The sequence below is a fragment of the Aphanomyces invadans genome (genome assembly GCF_000520115.1).
Source record: "Aphanomyces invadans strain NJM9701 unplaced genomic scaffold supercont1.32, whole genome shotgun sequence".
NCBI lineage: Eukaryota > Oomycota > Saprolegniomycetes > Saprolegniales > Verrucalvaceae > Aphanomyces > Aphanomyces invadans.
The window spans coordinates 478,910-498,625 of record NW_008580177.1 but is presented as its reverse complement, the minus strand read 5'-3'; the positions used below and the strand labels follow the sequence as shown (position 1 = coordinate 498,625).

At 52.5% G+C, this 19,716-nt stretch overlaps 8 protein-coding genes across 9 annotated transcripts; 5 read left to right on the top strand and 3 right to left on the bottom strand.

Moving 5' to 3' along the window:
• Positions 1-631: 631 nt before the first annotated feature.
• Positions 632-1,471, top strand: H310_11616 (hypothetical protein; the record flags this gene model as incomplete). The annotated part of the gene is made up of 1 exon (XM_008878345.1): positions 632-1,471. One exon carries the CDS (start codon positions 632-634, stop codon positions 1,469-1,471), a length of 840 nt encoding a protein of 279 aa, XP_008876567.1.
• Positions 1,472-5,531: 4,060 nt separating this feature from the next.
• On the top strand, positions 5,532-7,812 carry H310_11615 (hypothetical protein; the record flags this gene model as incomplete). The annotated part of the gene is made up of 8 exons (XM_008878344.1): positions 5,532-5,743; positions 5,800-5,851; positions 5,911-6,003; positions 6,089-6,296; positions 6,380-6,834; positions 6,965-7,249; positions 7,415-7,493; positions 7,544-7,812. The coding sequence occupies 8 exons, from the start codon at positions 5,532-5,534 to the stop codon at positions 7,810-7,812; spliced, it is 1,653 nt and encodes a 550-aa protein (XP_008876566.1).
• A 19-nt stretch (positions 7,813-7,831) lies between these two features.
• H310_11614 (hypothetical protein) lies at positions 7,832-8,263 on the top strand (the record flags this gene model as incomplete). Its single annotated transcript, XM_008878343.1, has 1 exon — positions 7,832-8,263. The coding sequence occupies one exon, from the start codon at positions 7,832-7,834 to the stop codon at positions 8,261-8,263; it is 432 nt and encodes a 143-aa protein (XP_008876565.1).
• A 1,096-nt stretch (positions 8,264-9,359) lies between these two features.
• Positions 9,360-10,124, bottom strand: H310_11613. 2 transcript variants are annotated; one of them, XM_008878341.1, is made up of 5 exons: positions 10,066-10,124; positions 9,901-9,993; positions 9,635-9,847; positions 9,552-9,590; positions 9,360-9,499 (listed from the first exon to the last, which is right to left on the bottom strand). In XM_008878341.1, the coding sequence occupies exons 1-5, from the start codon at positions 10,097-10,099 to the stop codon at positions 9,393-9,395; spliced, it is 486 nt and encodes a 161-aa protein (XP_008876563.1). In that variant the 5' UTR covers positions 10,100-10,124; the 3' UTR covers positions 9,360-9,392. The 2 variants fall into 2 exon arrangements, with proteins under 2 accessions (XP_008876563.1, XP_008876564.1); XM_008878342.1 differs by having other exon boundaries at positions 9,552-9,847.
• A 144-nt stretch (positions 10,125-10,268) lies between these two features.
• On the top strand, positions 10,269-11,081 carry H310_11612 (hypothetical protein). Its single transcript, XM_008878340.1, has 2 exons — positions 10,269-10,385; positions 10,486-11,081. Exons 1-2 carry the CDS (start codon positions 10,310-10,312, stop codon positions 10,839-10,841), a joined length of 432 nt encoding a protein of 143 aa, XP_008876562.1. The 5' UTR covers positions 10,269-10,309; the 3' UTR covers positions 10,842-11,081.
• Positions 11,082-12,208: 1,127 nt separating this feature from the next.
• Positions 12,209-14,191, top strand: H310_11611 (hypothetical protein). The gene has a single exon (XM_008878339.1). It carries the CDS (start codon positions 12,218-12,220, stop codon positions 14,150-14,152), a length of 1,935 nt encoding a protein of 644 aa, XP_008876561.1. The 5' UTR covers positions 12,209-12,217; the 3' UTR covers positions 14,153-14,191.
• A 39-nt stretch (positions 14,192-14,230) lies between these two features.
• On the bottom strand, positions 14,231-14,485 carry H310_11610 (hypothetical protein; the record flags this gene model as incomplete). Its single annotated transcript, XM_008878338.1, has 1 exon — positions 14,231-14,485. The coding sequence occupies one exon, from the start codon at positions 14,483-14,485 to the stop codon at positions 14,231-14,233; it is 255 nt and encodes an 84-aa protein (XP_008876560.1).
• Positions 14,486-16,827: 2,342 nt separating this feature from the next.
• H310_11609 (hypothetical protein) lies at positions 16,828-17,625 on the bottom strand (the record flags this gene model as incomplete). Its single annotated transcript, XM_008878337.1, has 2 exons — positions 16,828-16,875; positions 17,281-17,625. 2 exons carry the CDS (start codon positions 17,623-17,625, stop codon positions 16,828-16,830), a joined length of 393 nt encoding a protein of 130 aa, XP_008876559.1.
• Between the last annotated feature and the right edge of the window lie 2,091 nt (positions 17,626-19,716).

Here is a 19,716-nt window from a genome sequence, read left to right as displayed (position 1 = left end):
ATAGCCTGGTTGAGCTTGGTCATATCCACTGGGTCCCCGTTTCGGGCACTCAGGAAATAATCACGCCAATCTTCTTCGTTCAGCTCATGGCTCGGCTTGCCAATTTCCCAGAAAGCTATGCATTCCACCGCTAGTGGGTCGATACATGTTCTGGGTACCCAGAGCAGACTCAACCTTGCGAAAGGTCGGTTGGCTGGTGAGCTTGGGGGCCCAAATTCCAAGGATAGGGGCTACAGTAGTTGTAGTAGGCCCATTAAGTGCGGTTACTCACGGCTAGCCTTACTTCGGTGTGAGGGGCCGCGTGAACAGTAACTCAGTTTTAATTTTGCATTGCTTCCCGAAAGGTAGTCGTCTTGCGAACAAACAAGGCGCGGACTCATAACAATATATCTTCAGTGCACTACGAGTCCTGCAGCTGGACGAAATCCAGTACAAAGATGCCCGAAGCAGTCGTGCCGAGGGTGAACAAGACGGCTCGCGCTCTCCGCGAGGCGTAGACAATGATCGATCGCGCTCGCGTGAACGGGACCAAGACCCCCGTGGACATACGAGGGCTAGGCGTTTGGAGCGGTACCAGTTGGTAACCGCACCATTCCGTTCGCCCCAGAGCTCCCAACCACAGCCGATCGACATGGCGGTGCCTCGTTCCTGGTATAGCCAACCAGTTGGTGCTGGTCACCGCGAAGACCCCAGATTGGTGCCGTTGCCGCACGACGTCGAACACCAACCGGCTGCAAGTCAACTAGCTGGAGGGTCGTATGTTGATGCGCAGCAAGCCCAGCAAGAAGATGTGGACATGGGGTCAGACCAGCAGTACGTTTTCCACGCTCCGGTGATACTTCAAGCGCCAAACTTCAGCGGGTCAACTAAGCAAGAACGTCGTGCGTTTATGCGGGCATACCAGAAGTACGTAGCCCAAATCAACGCGCTGCAAACGTCGGGAACAAGACCGTTTGCTATGCCGTTATCGGCGTGTATGGACCGCTTCACCAAACGGCGCGTGGCTCTCTGGGACTTCGGTCGTCCCTACGACGAGATCTGGGAAAACGACTGGATCAGATGGAGCAACGGTGCTTTTCAAGAGGAGCCGCGTGACTTGGAAACGATGAAGAGACGGCTTGAGTCGGCTATCAGGTTTGACGTCAAGATCCTCGACGCTGAGTCGCGTGTGGGCAAGATGCTTGATGGGTTAATGCTAGCACTGGAATGTGACAACCAAGAGTGGGCGTTGTATGATGAGGGCAAGGATGTGGGTGACCTGATGGTCAAGGCAGTCAAGCCCTCGATGCTGCAGACAGCTGTGAAGAAGCAGATGCAGCTACAACGGAACAAGTCTTTACGGACGGATGTTTTCCGTTTTGTGCGCTGGCTGCGGACGTTCGCAGTCGGCTACCAAGTGTACGGCGGCGTGGAAGACGAAATGAAACCCGTCAAACCGACGCTGAACAGCGGCGAACTCCACAGGTCGTAGCCCAAGATGCAAGAGCCACCGAAGAAGGACGGTGCAGGCAAAATCTTCGGAAAGTCAAGTGGTGCTACGTCAACAAACGAGGTAAACGCAAAGAGAGGGAATTTTCTTAAGTGCAAGTCGGCGGACCACAAGGTAGCCAACTGCCCCAAGGCAGCGCCGGGTGAAGCTGAGGCGCTCATTCAAGCCCAAATCCAGGTCTGGAAAGAAGATCGTGGCAAACGCGCGAAAGCCAACGTGATCGACCTTAGCCGCGAGCGCAAGAAGATTGAAGGCGGCGCTGTGTTGTGTGACGCTGTCCCGGTGGACCAGTTGTTATTGGACACTGGTGCAAACGTCAACGTCGCGTCAGCTGCTGGTCTGATTAACGCCCTCAAGAAAACCAAGGCCGACGTTCAAGTAGTGGTGGACGATACACCAACTGCCCTGTATTCTTATGGGAAAACGTCAAACCCGGTGATGCTTAGCCGGCGGCTACTCCGCGGCTTGCCTGTTAGGATCGACGAGTCCGATGAAGACGTCGCTCTAATCCTTAGTCGACGAGTGATGGAAGCTCTTGGGTTCTCGACGGACGTATTGCTTGTCCAAGCCCGGACCAAAAAGCCCGAGTGGGACCTCAGTGACAGTAGTTTCCTACCCACGATGGGCGACGCCACGGTCCATCGCTTGCAAGCCCGGAGACCTGTTGTTGAAGACGGTGACCCTGACGACGGAATGCAGTGCGCGACACCAAAACTGGGCATTCAGGATGGTGAGACAACCGAGAAACGCCAGCAACGTCAACAGGTGGAGGTTGAAGCCATTTTAGCTACCAAAGTGGATGAAGCCAAGAGTCAAAGCCTCAGCCCAGCTGGTGTTATCGAACTGGAGACCTTTTTAGCCAAGTATGTCGATGTGTTCCGGACGGATGTTGGGGCGGAACCACCGATCAAGGTAGAGCCGCTAAAGGTGCACCTTAAGTCCGGTTCTGTTCCTGTCAAGTGCTCGATGCGGCGCTATCCACCTGAGCATGTGGAGTTCCTCAAGCGTCACGTTGACCAGCTTCAGGCAGCCGGCCTGATGTATCGAAATAACCGTGCCACGTGGGCTGCAGCGCCAAGAATCGTACCCAAGAAAGTCCCAGGCGGCTTGCGGATGATGATCGACAGCCGTCCCATCAATGCCTGTACGGTCCCGATGCCAAGGCCGATGCCGAACTTGGACGCTGCGATGGTCGTCCTGGTGGGTACAGGAGTGTACTTCACCTTGGACTCGACCAAGGGCTACTGGCAGCTACCGCTGCACCCCGACAGCCAGGCGTTATATTCGTTTATGACACCATGGGAAGACTATACCCCAACCCGAGTGTTGATGGGCCAGACGGATGCCATGGCGTTTTGCCAATCGGCTGTCCATCAAATGTTTGGTGAGCTGCTGTTCCGGGGATTGCTCGCCTGGCTTGACGATCGGTTGGGTGCCGCGGCTACGCCTGAGGCACAGCTGAATTTGCTGGAGCAAGTATTCGGAATATGTGAAGGCTATGGTGTCAAGCTCCACCCGAAGAAGTGTGCGTTCTTTCAACGTGAAGCCGAGTGGTGTGGCAAGGTGATTTCTGAAGCAATTGTAACCCACTCCCCTGCACGCGTTTAGGGACTCTGTGATTTGGCTGAGCCAACGACAGCGGTTGACCTTCAACAGTTCCTCTGCGCGACCAACTGGATGCGCGCAAGTATTCCTCAGTACAGTCAATTGGTGGATCCGTTGCGCCGCCTGTTGGAAGTGGGAATCAAGTTGGCAAATCGGCACTGATCAAGATCCCGGTCAGTGCCGTGGGGTGGGCTGCCGAGCACACAGAGTGCTTTGAGGCGGTGAAGAAAGCCCTGGCCGGAATCGTTCCTCTCTCCCATCCTCAAGCCGACAAGGTGGTGTGTCTCTTTGCCGACGCTAGCGTTGGCTTTTGGGGAGCCATTGCAACGCAAGTCCCTCCTGAAGACCTAGACCTCGAGATAGCCCAACAAAGCCATGAGCCGTTGGAGTTCCTCAGCGGCTCGTTTGTAGGGGCAAGCTCGATTTGGCCCATCGTGGAGAAGGAGGCTTAGGCCGTAGTTGAAGCGTGCAAGCGATTGGATTACCTGCTGGTGCGTCCAGGTGGCTTCCGTCTCTTAACAGACCACCGCAACCTGGTATATTTCTTCAATCCAAGGGGACAATGCCCGAATATAGCCAAAGAGAAAAGTGCCATCATCAAAATTTGGGCTGAAAAGAATTATAAACGATTTTTCGTCTGTAGGACGTAGAGAAAGACATCGAACGACACCCTGGCCTTGTCAGTACCAAAATTGTCTTCGAAGACATGCCTCGGGGCAAATGTCTCACCGACGAAGAGAAAGGACAAATTTCAGCCTTTCGCAAGCTTCAAAAGAGCTGTCGGTGGATTGCTGAAGCAATCCACCGAAGCGTGTGCGAACGTTTCTACAGAATTGCGTCTAATCTAGCCGCAAGAAAACCCCAAGAAGACGTTGTATCATCACCAGCCGCGAGTTCCGACGCATTTTCAGGCTTGCTACACGCACGCAATTGTCGTCAAGGCAAATTTCTGCAGCAGTAGGCGGTAAAGTAAGTCAAACTATTGTCCTTAATATGTTGCGTGCGTCCAAATTCGCAAAGTACATGAAACGCCGGTCCGGACCGCGAATAACACCCAAGCACAAAAAGACCGAGTCAATTTTGTCAGTCGAAACCTCCATAAGGGTGCGGAATTCAAAGCGGCTATGTTTATCGACGAAAAGAAGCTCAACCTAGACGGTCCAGACGGTTGTCAGTACTACTGACATGACCTCCGGCATAACGAACAAACTTACTCCAAGCGTGTGGGTGGCGGCGGTTCTGTTATGGTTTGGGGAGAGGTAAGCTTCTACAACAAGACGGAGCAAGCCACCCGAATGGTCGAAAAGACTCCGTGAAGTATCAAGAGACGCTGCAAACGTACCGGCTGCCAGTCATGCGTGAATTGGCGGTCCTTTCTGAACCGGCCACCCCTACGTTCCAACAAGACAATGCCAGTATCCACCGATCTCGCTCGACATTCGCCTACCTTGACGGCATGTCATGGCCAACCATGCAGTGGTCTGCAAAAAGTCTCGATTTGAGCCCAATCAAGAATGTTTGGGACGTTCTAGCTCGAAAAGTCTACGTCCATTTTCAATGGCCGTCAGTTTGAAACAAGGGCTGAATGAAGGTACAAATTCTCAAGTCTTGGGCTGAGATCGATCAATCATACTTGGCCAAGTTGGCTGAGGATATGCCTACAAGAATGGCCCAAACGATCCTTTGCCGCGGCAATTGCATTGATAAATAACCCTTAAAACTAAGTGCGTCTATAATTTCTTTTCAGCCCAAATTTGACGATGACTCTTTTCTCTTTACTGACATGGCTTCGTCCCAAATCCTTTTGTACCCTGTCGATTGAGAACGTGACTGCATGGATTACGTATCGGCTTTAACCGCCATCCTTACAGATATTTGAGAAGGTGAAAATTTTGGGGTGCGTCTATATTTCTTTTCAGACTGTAGTGCGACCATGTGAAAAACGGGTGGAATTTGTCGACTCAAACACGCTTGCGACTGGATAGGGGGGAACGTTATCTGCGACAGGCGTTCGCGCATTTTGTTGGAGCACGACTTGCGGTCTTTCTAGACGCAATTTGGCACGTCAAATGCCATTTACCTATGTTGCTACGAGTGACTGCAGGCGCGCCAATCCTTTGTTTCAAGGCGTCCTTACTCTCGAGACTAAGACGTACTGCGCACCCACTTCGATATACACATGATGTATCCGTACCAATAGTTTGGGTTTTGTATTGACCGCAGTATTTGTATAAACCGGCCAAACAAATCTATGTTTCGATTGGCCGAAAATATATTAAATTCTCTCGACATGTTTTCATCTCTCAGCAATATTAATATTCCAGAAAAAATCGCTCCTCCTTTCGAACCATCCCGACGACGTGTCAACCTGCCCACATGCGTCGCACATTGCGAAATCCAGTGGACAAGCATGCTAACGATGTCAACGCTCTCGACTATGTCGGTGGGCATGACTGCTGCCGGTGCAGCTGTGGGCGTCGGGGTTGCGGCGTCCCTGGCATTCGTGTACATATTTGTGGTGGCACCGGCCCGCAGCCCGCTCAACGTGATGCCCGGACCTCGGTCGACGCACTGGTTCTTCGGGAACATCCGAGACATCTTTGACATAATGTGGAAGCAAGGCAAGTTCCCTGAGCCGATATTGTCATGGTAATGTGCAATACCCTCCCCCGTTGACGTGTGGGCTCATCACGCCATGTGCGCAGGGTGAATCAGTACGGCGGCGTGTTTTACTACCGTGCAATGATGAGTGATCGAGTACGACATGCCGATGAGGCCACCACAACGGCTCGTCCCTTTCAACAACGCTGGCGTAGATTCTACTGACGGATCCTGTGGCCCTCAAGTACGTTGCGGTCACCAACAGCGACATCTACCCTCGCGACTTCGGCACCCGCACCATATTCCGGGTACGTTGTTCAATGCGGTGCACGATGGCTTCGATCTGTTCATTTGCGTCCATCCATTCGATTGAGCACTCGTTCATGGTTTCAGGACCTCATCGGCGGCGACGGATTGCTCTCCACCGAAGGCGCTACCCATGCTCAACAGCGCAAGATGCTGCAGCCGCTTTTTCGCCACGACAAAATCAAGTCGTTCCTGGGCATCTTTCAGCACCACGTACGGCGGCTCCAGGAGCACCACCTCCGCGCCGTCGAAGCGACCGACGCCCGGCCTGGTCAAGCGGTGAACCTGCATAAACGTACGTGCAACTTGAATTTCACTCGACGTGATCGTTCGTGTTTTACTGGATCGCGCATGGACTGATGAGTGGAGGTTTCGCAGTCTTCACCAAGCTCACGATGGACATCATTGGCGTGTCGGCCTTCAGCTACAACTTTGACGCCCTGGCACCGGTCGACCCGACAGCGACTGCCCCACGCGGCACGCATGGCAGCGCGTCCCAAATATCCGTGATGGAAGCGCTCGAGCTGCTTTTGACGCCGCCATCGCTGCTGTACGTTGTCGGGATTTTCTTCTTGCCGTTCTTTCCGCATTGGCCGCTACCGCCACAGAACCGGAGACGCCGCGCCCAACGCAAGCTCTTTCAAGTGGTCGATGCCGTGCTCGAGGCAAAGCTAGCACCATCACGACCGCCGCCGACGGCAGCGACGACTCCATCTACGTCGAGAAAGATGCTGGACCTTGTCGACCTCATGCTGGAAGAGTCCAACGATCCCAAGGTGTCGTTGGACGAGGCGCGGATGCACGTCATGACATTCATGTTGGCTGGCCACGAGGTACGTTTTGCAGAGTGCTTTTCCACGCGCCGCACACTCTCGAGTGTTGGCACAACTCGATGTCGTTCTGAGTCGTTGATTCTGCGTTGTGGTGTTGCAAGGTGGTGATTAGAACACGTTATCGTCGTAGACGACCAGCTCTATGTTGAGCTGGGTGTTTGCCGTGCTGGCCCAGCATCCTACCGAGGAAGCGAAAGCCCGCGCCGAGTGCCGACAAGTCCTGGCGGCCAACAACGATTCTTGGGACTGGAAAGCACTCGGTGAACTCAAGTACACGACGGCCGTGATCCACGAAGTGCTGCGTTTGTTTCCAACGGCAAGCCAGCTCTCCACGCGCGTATGTATCGAGGACAACTACATGCCCACGAGCGAGACGACGACTGCCGGCGATACCAAGACGTACTTCATTCCCAAGGTGCGTCGTCGATGGAATCGATGCGACGCTCCGTCGTTTTGTGGCCGTGTGGCGATCCTGAAAGGGTGCTTGACGGAGTGGCCTTGCCATGGCGGTGTGCTCTGATGGCCTCCTCGTGCGCCATTTCATGGGCTCGACGGTAATCGGTTATCGTTTATCGTGTAGGGCGCCACCGTGGTGGTGCATACAGGATCGCTCCATCGCAACCCAAAGTACTGGTCGCAACCGAACGAGTTCCTCCCAGGTAAGTGCCATCATCGTGAGCCGCAACTACTGACGCTTGTCCTCGGGTAGAGCGTTTTTTGGAAGGGTCGGCCTTGTTTGAGGCGGACAAGGCTCTGCGTGGAGGCCAAGGCAACGCATTCTACTACATGCCGTTCAGCGCCGGACCAAAGAACTGCATTGGGATGCGGTTCGCCATGGCTGAGCTCCAAGTCGTCGTGGCCGCGCTGCTCACTCGACATTCGTTCCGGCTCACGAACAACGCCAACGTCTTGCCGACGATGGTAGGGGTGACGATGCGGCCGAGACACTTGGATATGACGGTGCACGTCGTCGATTGAACTGCGCCCACATTTGAAGATGGCGAACACGGCTGCACGAGATGTTGTATCGGTCGGTAGTGTTGTGTACGACAAGAGGGAGCGATGGGAGTTTATCTTGCAGCAATACACCCTTCGATTTTCACGCACGTGGGAGGTGCCCTCGAGCCGGCACAAGGCTCCAAGGGCTCCTCCTCGCGTCCGCACACGCTCCAAGAGGAGACCACAAACCCCGCCACCCTTCTGCGCTGCAAAACACGACCGCTTCGACACGTTGACGTGGTGTACGCACACCCCGTTTCGCGGGAGAAGGCGCGTCGTCGTAGAAGCGCTTGCTGCAGAAATTGACGTCATGTGGACCACCAGAGCAGTTGGGCGGCGGTGGTTGTTGCAGCGATTCGGACTGCATCCAGAACGGTCATGGAACCAGTTGCACGGGCATGTGTGGTTGCAATTGAGTTGCTCTGCGTGATGACACCTCGGCGGAAGGATCGTGCTCACGACAGATCCCCGCACATGTCGAAGACGACAACGGCTGGATGGGTTGCGACGTTTGAAGGACGGGGCGGCCCATGAACCAGACTGGATGGCTAGTCCGATGAGCACAACAATGGTTCCAAGCACGACGGGGTCTCCGAGATGGCTGCGGTTACCTGGCGACTTGGTCCCGTACATCGTCGCCGATGATGTCCAAGCGGGGACGATCCGCAAAGCCAAAGCCGACGTGACGGCGAGTAGCTGGCACACAACTTGTGATTGCCAAGAGCAACAAGGTACGACTGAGAGTCCGATGGCCGAGAGCGCCCCCCCCTCAGCAAGTGCAATGCGCCCTTGGCAACCGTTGTGGTGGGCTGTAAATGAAGAAATGAGCACCCTCTGCCACGTGCTCATTTCTTTCTAGCTTGTCATAATCGCTGGTCCAACAGCGACGTGATTCCAGCGAGTTCGTGCATGCTCTGCGAAACCTTTTTGCAAGGACGAAACTCGCCTCCCACGGTGTTTCTCCGCACGCCTTCATCCTCCACCGTGTGCTGCATATTCGCATTGTTGCAAGTGCATGGTTCTTTTTCAAACGTCGATTCCTTGTACAAAACGGCCAAGTGTCGACGACTCAAGTGCCGATCAAGATGGCTTCAATCGACGCTGCCCGCGCCCATGGTCAGCATCGCCCCCTTGAACTCGTGAGTCTACGCGAGTCACTTCTTCGCCGCGCAACCGTCGGTGCCTTCCACCAGAGTCCGCCTTGCTCGAGCCACTTCTCCGTCACGATGCCATCATGTTGTACTGCACCTTGCCTGGGCTCTGCAACCCCTCCCTCCCATCCAAGCCAAGAAAAGTGGCAGGCACTGAGTCCCACAACCACCCCCACTTGAATACGCTTTTCACATCGGCTGTGCACCAAGTATTCCCCACTAGCATTCGCATCGCTTATGGGGGAGGAGCGTGCCCGGCACGTACGTCAATACGTGGCGAGGTCCCAGAGAATCTCTCGCACTGTCCCCGGCAAAGTACCGCGGTGCGTACCAGACGCTTCGAAAGCCCACGCACTGATGTCATGGCTGCGATTGTATACACGAAGAGTGGATTCCACTGTTAAGTTATTAGAAGCAGCACCAGCAGTCGAAGGGGCAGTCGGCTGTGTCGCCGCCTTGATTCAGCCGCAGCGACTCCTCCGTGTAGATGGGTAAACCGTCTGCGTCGTACCGCACTGCAAATCAAGGTGATGAGCATGGAGCTACCCATCGCAGCAAAGCACCTACCCGGTCGAGGGTCAAATGTATCGTTGTTCTTTTGCTTGTCTACAAAGCGGTGAGAGATACGAGTGGGAGTAGACATTGCCTACGTTCGGCTTCGAGGGCTTCCAAGTGCTTGCGGTACGCGAGCTTCTCGGCGCGTTCCTTGGCCTCCTGCCTTTGGACGGCCTTGTCTTTGTCGACCTTTTGCTGCTTCTTGGCCTTGATGCTGGAGAAGAGGGCGTCGAGGTCGTTTTTGGCGCTTTGTTTATCCGTTTGCTTCCCTGCAGCTGGGACAGAAACAGCGATTTGCTTCGGTGCGTCTATCGTGTTGGTTTCAATTGAGATATGCATCGTGACATCGCGACGGACACACCTTTGGGAACTTTGCCCGCGGCTTTCTTGGCCGAGAACAGTGTGTCGAGGCTTGCTTTGGCCGTTGATTTCGAAGCGTTGGAGCTCGCCTTGCCTGCGCGAGTAGATGAGAGAGCATGTTCAGTGAGATTACCACACTATGGCCATGTCCCATGAGCTCATTTACCTGTCGCTGCCGTCGTCCCCTTGGACTTGCCCATGCCGCCGCGGTTTGGTGGATTCAAAGTTCTGTCACGAGCCAATGAAAACCGCGGGTGACCGTGTAGCGTTTGATTGGTGGATGCAATTTTTGGCCAGGTAGTCATTTGATTGGTGAAGGGTTGTCATGATTACATTTGATTGGTTGAAACTCAATCCCCATCCGACGAAGCAGTGGCTTGGACACGAGCCAAAACCAGACGACCAACACGATGGCGACGACGCAAATGTTCGAGGACATCTTCGAGATCAAGCAGCTCAACCCGGAAGGCAAGAAGTTTGAGCGCGGTACGTCCCTTTGATGTGATTCGCACGTGCGTGCATGCACGCTTGGTTGTCCACGCGGACTGCGATCGGTGCTTGCTACTTACGGCTCGGCTGGACGTAGTCACGCGCCTCATGTGCAAGGGTGTGTCGTACGAACTTGAACTCATGCTCGACATCAACTCGGAAGTGTTCCCGATGAAGGTGCATGAACAGTTTACGTTTGCCCTCGTGAGCACCCTCGATTTGGAAGGGAAGCCAGATGACGGCATCTTTGACCAAACCGGCAAGCCCACGCTTCTGGACCGATACGACTACGGCATGTACGGCAAGGTGTTTCAGTACGACCACGAAGGCGGCAACATGGTTGCAATCTATGCTAGTTTTGGCGGGCTCCTCATGTGCTTGCGAGGCGACCAAGCGCATTTGCGCAACATCCACAATGGCTCCCGCGTATATTGCCTCATGCGCCGCCAGTAAACCTTTCGTCCACTACAAAGGACGACTCTAATGCTGCTATGTACTACCCCCATCCTATTCCGATTCAATGCCCGTGGCACCATGTGCTAGGCACAAGTAGAAAGCGTGGCTCTCTCCACGACGTCTCACTTCTCACGTGGTTAAATAGCATTGCGCCAACCATACACGGGCTTCGTCATCGCAGTTGTCTTGGGCACGGGTCGTGCATCACGAGTGTGGCAAGATTGTCGACAGGTCAAACTCCATTTCTTGTTTGTACATCGATGAGGCTGCGTCAATAGACTAGAAGGCACGATCATCTTGATCGAGTTTGTCACGTAATGAGGTTGACAATTGAGCGGGCAACGAGAACCCACCACGGCCTTGTAGACAAATTTTGCACATGCAGTTTGCACAGAGCGTATCGGCGTTGATGGCATGGCCGGTAGGGTGGGTTAGCAATGGACTTTCGTGAAGAATCCATGGCAAGGACCATGTATTGTGCGCTTCTGCGTTGAGACCTCACGATTCTAATGGGAATCGTGTTGAGGGGACATACTTGAGATTGACTTTGGCGCGGTCTTGGTTGACCATGCATGCAACAACTTTTTCTGCTCGCCATGCCGTGCATTCAACTGTTCATCGTCGTCAAGAGGCCGAGGCAGGACCTTTTCGAGCTGACGAGTCTGTTTCGGGGCATACGCTTCCCTGGCCGCCGTCCCTTCTATAACTCACGCTTCTTTCCCTCGCACCGCGATGCACATGCGCCGATCGCATCTCCATCAATTGACGAGGCACCTGCTATCCTGATTGGCTCGTATCCAACTATTCGTGCATTCTAATTGGTCGAATTGGATCTTGAAACCAGAACACGGAGTACACACACAGGTCACCATTGCTCCACGGAGTTGCGACTTGTCAGGTCGCGGCGCCCCCCCCCCGACAACGCGGCTTCGCGTGCCTGACTCCAAGGAGAGTGGGTCGTTACGCGAACTCGGTCTCACAGCGTTGATGGGCATGATGACGTGTCGCCCGCAGGCAGGACTGTGGCAAGCTCCCATGCTGAGCACACATGCTGTGATCTTCCATACGTCAAGTGTATCCATGAGCGGCAGCTACGGATGGGCATTCACAACAATAACAAACTCGTCAACCTGTGCGCCGTCGATGGCTAGCATACGAGGTCGGCAACGTGCATCGCGCGGTGGGTTGCTGCAATTCAGCAAAACGTCGTCGTTTTTCGCGTTTTGGGTGCATTTTCTGAATGTTGAAACTCAGGTCACGATATAAAAAAATGACTTTAGTTTTGTATGTAATATATACAAACGGCGTCGAAGTAAACGGCAAACTACGGTGTGGGGCGGTTGAGTTCCTCGTATTTCTCGATTGACACCAGGATGGGCAAGAAGGCTGGTGGGAAGACGGCGGTGACGACCGCCGTGGCAGTGGACGAGTTCCCGGATGAGCCCGTCGCGCTGCTTCACTTTGACGAGAAGGAAGATCGTCTCCAAGTGAACGAGCAGGCGATGAACATTCTCCAACGCATTGAAGGCAAGATTGCCGTTATTGCGATGGCGGGGCTGTACCGCACGGGCAAGTCGTCCATGTTGAATTGGCTCCTCGGAAAGCAGAGTGGATTCCGTGTCGGCCCGACTGTTGAGCGATGCACGCGCGGCATTTGGCTCTGGGGACGACCCCAGCAACACACGTTGGCGAACGGTGAGCCGTGCTGGGTGCTCATGCTTGACACTGAAGGTTTGGGTGGGCTGGAAGCGTCTGCGCAGTACGACGTGCGCATCTTTTCCCTGGCGACACTCCTTTGCTCCAAGCTAATTTACAACAGTCAAGGAAGCGTGGACGAGAAAGCCGTCAACGGTCTGTCGTTCATTGCAAACATGACCAAGCACATCCGCGTCCGCGCCGAGGAAAGCGACGACCAAGGCGGCAGCAACGGCGAAGAATACTCAAGTTTCTTTCCGTCGTTTACGTGGCTTGTGCGCGACTTCACGCTCGAACTTGTGGACGAGGACGGCGACGAAATCACGCCAACCGAGTACCTCGAACGCGCCCTGGCGCCGCAACCTGGCCTCACGCAAGCTGTCATGGAACGTAACCGTGTCCGCCACATGATGACGGCGTTCTTCAAGGACCGGGACTGCTTCACACTGGTGCGACCGGTGTATGACGAAGGCATGTTGCAGCAAGTGGACTCGATTCCGATCACCGACCTGCGCCCCGAATTCCAGTCGCAACTTGCCAAGTTGAAGGCCTCGATATTCAACCATCTTCAGCCCAAGACCATGAACAACAAGCCGCTAAACGGTTCCATGTTCGCCGGCCTCCTCGTTGCGTACGTGGAAGCGATCAACCACGGCAGCGTGCCCACGATCAGCTCTGCTTGGGACGGTGTGACCGCCACGGAATGCAAAAAGGCAATGAAGACTGCCGCCGAGTCGTTTCGAGTGGCGTCAGGGCTCTTGGAATTCCCTCTCGACGCGGACGAGCTGACGGCGGCGCTCAAAACCGCGGAAGCCGATGCCATTGCCGTGTACCGCCAGGCGGCGATGGGCGAGGCCTCTGCAAAGTACGAAGCGGAATTAGCGGAGAAAATCGAAGACGAAAAGACGACGCTGAAAAAGCAAAACCGCGCGGCGTCCAAGGAGTTCTGCGATCGGTTGCTCCAGACGTTGTTCGCGGAGCTCATCCAGCCGCGCTTCTCGGACGACAAGAATGCGTACGAGGACATGCAAGAGTTTGCGCGGGAGTGGCTCAAATTCCGCGAAGCGTACCTCGAGAAAGCGCGCGGCGGGGCCAAATTAGACGCGCTCCTTGCCTTCTCCGAGACCAAGCATGCGGAAGCCATGCGATTGCTCCTCAGTCGACAAGAGGACAAGTTTGAGAAGAAGCTACGCGCGTTGGAAGCCGAAGCCGCAGCGGTCAAGGAAACGCTGGGCGCGATTGGTGGCCGTGAACAAGTGTACAAGCAACAGATCGAGGCATTGCAGTCCGAGACGTCCGACATGATGGGCGAGAAAGCGCGGTATTCTGCGGACATTGAAGCGCAGCAAAAGATGATTGAGCACTTACAAGCCAAGTTGCAAGCGGAAACGGCGGGCAAGCAGCACATGGACTTGGAGAAGGAGCAAATCGAACTCAAGCTCCACGCGTTGCGCGACCAAGATCGTGAAAAGGAGGACGAACTCTCGCGGCTCAAAGCTCAGTACGAGAAACTCGTCAAGGAAAAGGAGCGCACCGAGTTGGAGCTGAGCATGGCGTCGGGTGAGGTCGACTCGCTCAAGCACGGACAAAAGTGTGGGTGCTCGATTCAATAAGCGATCAGTAATGCAATTTTGTTGGAGCGTCCGTTTTCATTGCTGTGTATTGTCGTCGTATAAGAGAAAGTAATCTACTTAGCTGGGGGGAACGCGAGAGACCAGCGGAGACACGTAGGGCTTGAGCTTGAACCCCGTCAAGTCTGGCACTTGGAGGTCGAGCAGCTTGTCGAAGTCGACCTTGTACCCGCCCAACTTTGCGTGAACACCTTCATTGCGGCAGCCCTTACCCTTGTAGAATCGCTTGTTCGCGCGCTTTGACGTCAACGGGCGGAGGCCGTGGCTCTTGCCAAACTTGCTTGCTCGCAGCACCAACCCATCGAGGAACCCCATGACGTCGACCGTGAACTGTAAATGACCGCGATGTGCACCATTCAAGGACACCGTTATAAGTACGATCCCAAGAAGTACGATATTCTATCTTCGCACCTTGTATCCTTCAATAGTAGCAGTAGTAGTAGTATTAGTAGTAGTAGAAGTAGTAGTAGCTCACCGACCCAATGGAAGAAACTGACGCCGGCACTCGACAGCTTAGCTCTTCTGGTCACGTCCCTTGCCTCCTTGAGACCAGAGGTCGTCAACAATATATTGACGTATCAATTATTAACAATACTACTGAGGGCATACTGTATTGGCCGCGAAGAACAATATCACTACTATTAGGCCTTTGAGTCAAAAACACAATGGCTGATCGCAAACCCCAGCATAAAGGAAATACCTTTTGATACACGAATAAATCGATCAAATATAGACAGATGGGGGTAAGTCAAAATGTTTACCACAAAGATCGATTCCCCTCGAATATATCGAGATAAACTGGAAGTGATCAACAATGTGATCATTACTCATGGTAAACATGCAAATACTCAAATATAGAGGGATAAACGTGTCTCAGCCAACCAACCAAACAAGGTGTCCACTTCCATTGCTTTAAGAATACACACAAATCAATCTGCTTTATGGTGCGCACCAACTTCACTTCCTTGCTTGAGCGACTAAACGCTCAGAACGCATCCGGCCGTCTCTTCCTTGAAGAGAGCCTCACTGAGTTCGGTCGTGAGATCGACGAAGCCGAGAAGGGAACCGACTACCCACACCAAATAATGGACAAAGCCATTGAAGACAGCGGTGACGAGGGATTTCGCGTTTTAACCAACTTCAGTCCTAATGAATTTGAAACCATTTGGTCCGTTATCGAAACATCCTTGTCATCGCGGTGGAACGACGGCCGGGGCAGAAAGTCCAACACAACGCCCAAAGATGCCTCCTTTGTCATCTTGTCGTCTTGAAGCACTACATGTCGTGGGAGAAGCACGCAGTCGACTTTGGCACTAAAGTACCTACGATGGAGAAGATGGTCATGCGCGTCATCCACATGGTCCAACCTGTCTTGTACGAGCATTTCGTAACCATGCCAAAGATGACGGAACTTCGCGACAAAGGTTGTGTGTTCCGTTCGTACCCGTACGCGAAGTATGCTACTGACTTGAAGTTCCAGCCATCAAACCGTCCGTTATGAAAATTTGGTGAAAAAAGCACTACTTTAGCGGTAAGCACAAATTGTACAGCCTTAAGATCGAGGCGTCGGTCTCACCTGAAGGCCTTTTGGTCGACATGAGTTCTCACGAACCGGGGTCTGTATCGGACATCACGATGTTTCGCGATCGCCTTAATGTCCAATTTACAGCCCTACAAAAGTCAGGGAATGAGTCACTGATCAATGACAACGGGGAACTGTTCCAAGACTTCCCTTCGTCGTGGGCTGTGCTGGTTGACAAGGGTTATTGTGGCCTAACATCGTCCACCCGAGCAATCCACCCCAAGAAGCGACCAACAAACGGCACCCTCGACCGTGCTGACCTCGACCGCAACGCCAACATCTCCTGCAACCGAGTTATCGTGGAGAACTTTTTTGGACGTGTTTGCCTTCTCTGGAAAATTTCCTACGCAACGTACGTTTGGTCAACGTCACCTTTTCTTTGACCAACTTCCATCTTGTGCTGATGCCACTACGTCAAGATGATTAGCATCAGTACCGCGCTGTGTTGGCTCGTTACGGTCGCTTGGTCGAAGAGAACAACACCAAGCGCGCTGCTGTTCAACGTCGTTACGCAGTCTTTGCAACCCACCATACAAGAGAGATCATCCTCACTTTGGAAATCCTTGCGTCTTTGATGACGTGCTCTATTGAGCAGTAATTTTATTGACGTTATTGGTCAATGTATTAAACCTCGAACTCAGAATCGTAATGACTGGCGAAAATAAAACGTGTTTACAATCCACGAAAGATTTATGAAGAATGTTCTTAGATTGAATATGTCGTCGTATTTCCTCAAACAGGTTTGACCTTTTCGAATAATTGCCAATCATTTCCGAATGCGTCGAAACGATTTCCTAAAGTCAAAAAGGATAAATCCTTATTTATGAACTGTTTGAATGACTATATGAGGAGATTCGTTAACAAAAGGTGACCATTATTTAATATTTAGGAGAAGTTGATAAAACCTAAGTACTGCAAAAATTCTTCAAAGAAAGTACATTTGCTTAATCGTGCAAATTACCCAAAAAAGAGCAAACTACTGCCGTTATCGGTTCCACTGTTCGAACTCAAATCAGAATCACTGTCATTCATACTGGCAGTGAGAGAGACTTCAGTTGCCACCATGAGTGTAAGCCTAGACTTCCGCTTTGTCCTGTAAGCACGCGCGGATATCTTCTTCGCTCTATCTCGCTTAGAACCAATGGAGGCCAATCGATTAATGAACTGAGCGTATACTTCACCGTCGTCAGATCGCAGCGGGTGCAGTCGAACATGAGCATTCGTAAACGCCAAGAAAGATTGAAACAACAATTCATAGTTGGGGCGGGACCAACGATAAGTCTCATCGCATACGCACCACAGAGTCTTCATTCTGCCAAAGTAGTTCTCCACAATGACACAATCGCTAGAGATGCGATCGTTAGAGCGTTGTCGTCGAGAGTGAGGATGCCTCCTGATGGCTTCTTCTTCGGCAAGACCGCTCGCACCTTGTTCTGGATATTTGGTATCCCTTGTCGGCCATGACGGCCCACTGGATTGCATTGAGATCACCACAGTCAGCTATGCGGTTCTCATGGGGTTGCTTGACCAGAGCCGAAACATGAAACTCGAGGTTGCCGTCAAATATGGCCTTGTCCGACACGCTGCCCTTGATGTGTCGTGTACAGTTGATGGCCATGCCATTTGGCAGGACGGATACTTCGACTTTGTGACCATAGTGGTAGTGCTTCCCGCTGAAGTTCATCTTCTTCTCATTGTAAATGCCAGCCGGAATACATGTTTCTTGGAAATTAACATCCGTAGCGTAGCGTGCATAAGTGAAGTTGGAAAACTGGTGACCGCTTGTGGCTAGTAGCGCCATTGAGTACTTGTCGTTGGGAGACGTCACAAACCGACGCAGCAGAAAGGGGTGAATCATCTTGGCGAAGTTCATTGTCCGCTTCTGGAATGACGGAGAGGGCTGTTTGAAGATGACAGCCACCACATCCCACCAGCCACAATGCTTGGCCGTCAGGAACATCAGCAGAAGGTCACGGCTTGAAACGTCAACCTTGCGACCTGACCCAACGTTCCAGTGTTTGGCAATGTATCCACGTAGTTCCGCCCAGAGAGAGTTGAACTCGGTGGGACTGAAATTCGTCAAGGTGTGAATGCCTTCAGCCCCCTGGGTATCCAGGAAGGCATCGTAGACAGGGCTTGATGACTCCGGATCAAGATCAGTTTCTTCTGGCCGGACAGTTGGATAGCGCGCACGCTTTGCGTGGCGTTGTTGTTCAAGGTTTTGTAGCAAGGCAACAGCTTGGTTGATGCTTCGCGATGTATGCTGGGTGGGCTGAGTACTCTGTTGGCTAGCTCTACGAGCCATTGATCCTTTTTGTAAATGGTTGCATGTAATTTCATCGTATTTTATGGTTGGCTGTAGGCTAGTACGATTGTCAACCAACGGTTTGAGTGTGCTTGTATGCGTAATATGTGATTTCGTTGCTATTTTCTGAGAAGTCTGATTGTTTTCGTAAAGGACCCAACGATTTCCGAAAACAAACGACAGCTGTGAGATCTGCATTTTCTCACGAGAAGATCAGGATATTATTCAGGTTTCTCATCTTTCAAAAGTGCAACCGTTGAAAATCAAAAATAAACGTTTTGACCAGTCATGGGAATCCCTCCGAGATCACATATCCGTTTAACGAAAAAATTCAGACACTCGCCGAAATGTCAATCTTTGATCTGGAGGTCTATTGAACAATAAACAAGCAATATATCACGACCAGACGCCCCACACACTTACAAATACGGTCACAACGCGGCCAAAGGTACGGCGCAAATATGCAGCGGCCGTGCTGCTTCAAGTTCCTCTACAATCACAGGGTACAGAGCTATATTGATCGATCATTTTGGGTTAGTCTCCACGCGATGACTCGCTGCGCTCTTAGCTCACTGTGTTTGAGGTTGCGCTTCTCTTCTGCTCCGCGCACATACTTCACACAAACTTCACACGCACACTTCATCTTTCAATCCTGACGAACTAAGACTACGCCATGTTCTACTTCAAGCCTCATGCCACTGAACCACACGTTTGGGAGCGCCGCTGCAACAAGGTAGGCAAATGCAATGTACGCTGCGGCTACAAGAACTTACTTTCCCACCTTTGCGACCCCCGTACCCAATGATGTACGAGGCTGGTAACGCTACATCGAGTACATCTACCCTTGACTACATGATCGACAAAAAACCGTTCTTTGTCTTCCGCCGGATTGAGTGGATTTGCATGGACGAAATCGTACTTGTCTTTGTTGGCAAGACTTTGACCAGACAGTACTGCAACCTTGACCCATATCTGTCAACGCCTTCAAAAAGCATGCAAGCGCACTAGTTCGTTGTGAAGAGTTACGCGTGGCATCTTTTTGAGAACATACCATTTGACGTCGTCTTCGATAGCTGGACGGAGACTCGCACCATTTCGTTCGCCTACTTGCCACTATACCTACCCCTAAGTCTTACGACACGGTGCTTCTCTCGTTTGCTCCACTCCTGGACGAGATGTCAATGACTGATGAAAACCACTAGAAGTTCATTTTGACGTCCCTATGACTACAAGCTGGATCATACCACATTCAAAACGAACCTGGTTGCCTTGATCGGAAGTAACTGCTCGTAGTCTTGGTAAGACTCACCCTTGTTGGTTGCAGCAGTCGCAAACTGAAACTGAACCTGGGGGTTGAGAAGTTCCTAAAAGACAGTCTTGGAAATGAGCTTGACAATGTCAATGAAACCTTGACGAAGCTTCAGAAGGTCAAGATGTCAGGACAATCTTTTTTAACAAAATAAAATGTTCGTAACATTGCCTCGCAACAATGTTTCGTCCAGTGCAACGCAATGACACACGTTGGACAGCAGCAGCAACGATCTCAATCGATTTGTCAAGTTCATGAGCCAAGATGACATTGGCCACACTGATCCAACATTTAAAGCACTCATGCCAACTCACCTGGTGCTTCTGCGAATCGACGGGTGTATGGTGAAG

Coding starts and splice junctions, on each gene's coding strand:
- H310_11612 (XM_008878340.1), top strand. CDS start 10,310: ATGGCGACGACGCAAATGTTCGAGGACATCTTCGAGATCAAGCAGCTC. Junction 10,386..10,485: donor AGGCAAGAAGTTTGAGCGCG/GTACGTCCCTTT, acceptor GGCTGGACGTAG/TCACGCGCCTCATGTGCAAG.
- H310_11613 (XM_008878341.1), bottom strand. CDS start 10,099: ATGGGCAAGTCCAAGGGGACGACGGCAGCGACAG. Junction 9,848..9,900: donor CGCGGGCAAAGTTCCCAAAG/GTGTGTCCGTCG, acceptor CCAACACGATAG/ACGCACCGAAGCAAATCGCT. Junction 9,591..9,634: donor GGAAGCCCTCGAAGCCGAAC/GTAGGCAATGTC, acceptor ACCGCTTTGTAG/ACAAGCAAAAGAACAACGAT.
- H310_11611 (XM_008878339.1), top strand. CDS start 12,218: ATGGGCAAGAAGGCTGGTGGGAAGACGGCGGTGACGACCGCCGTGGCA.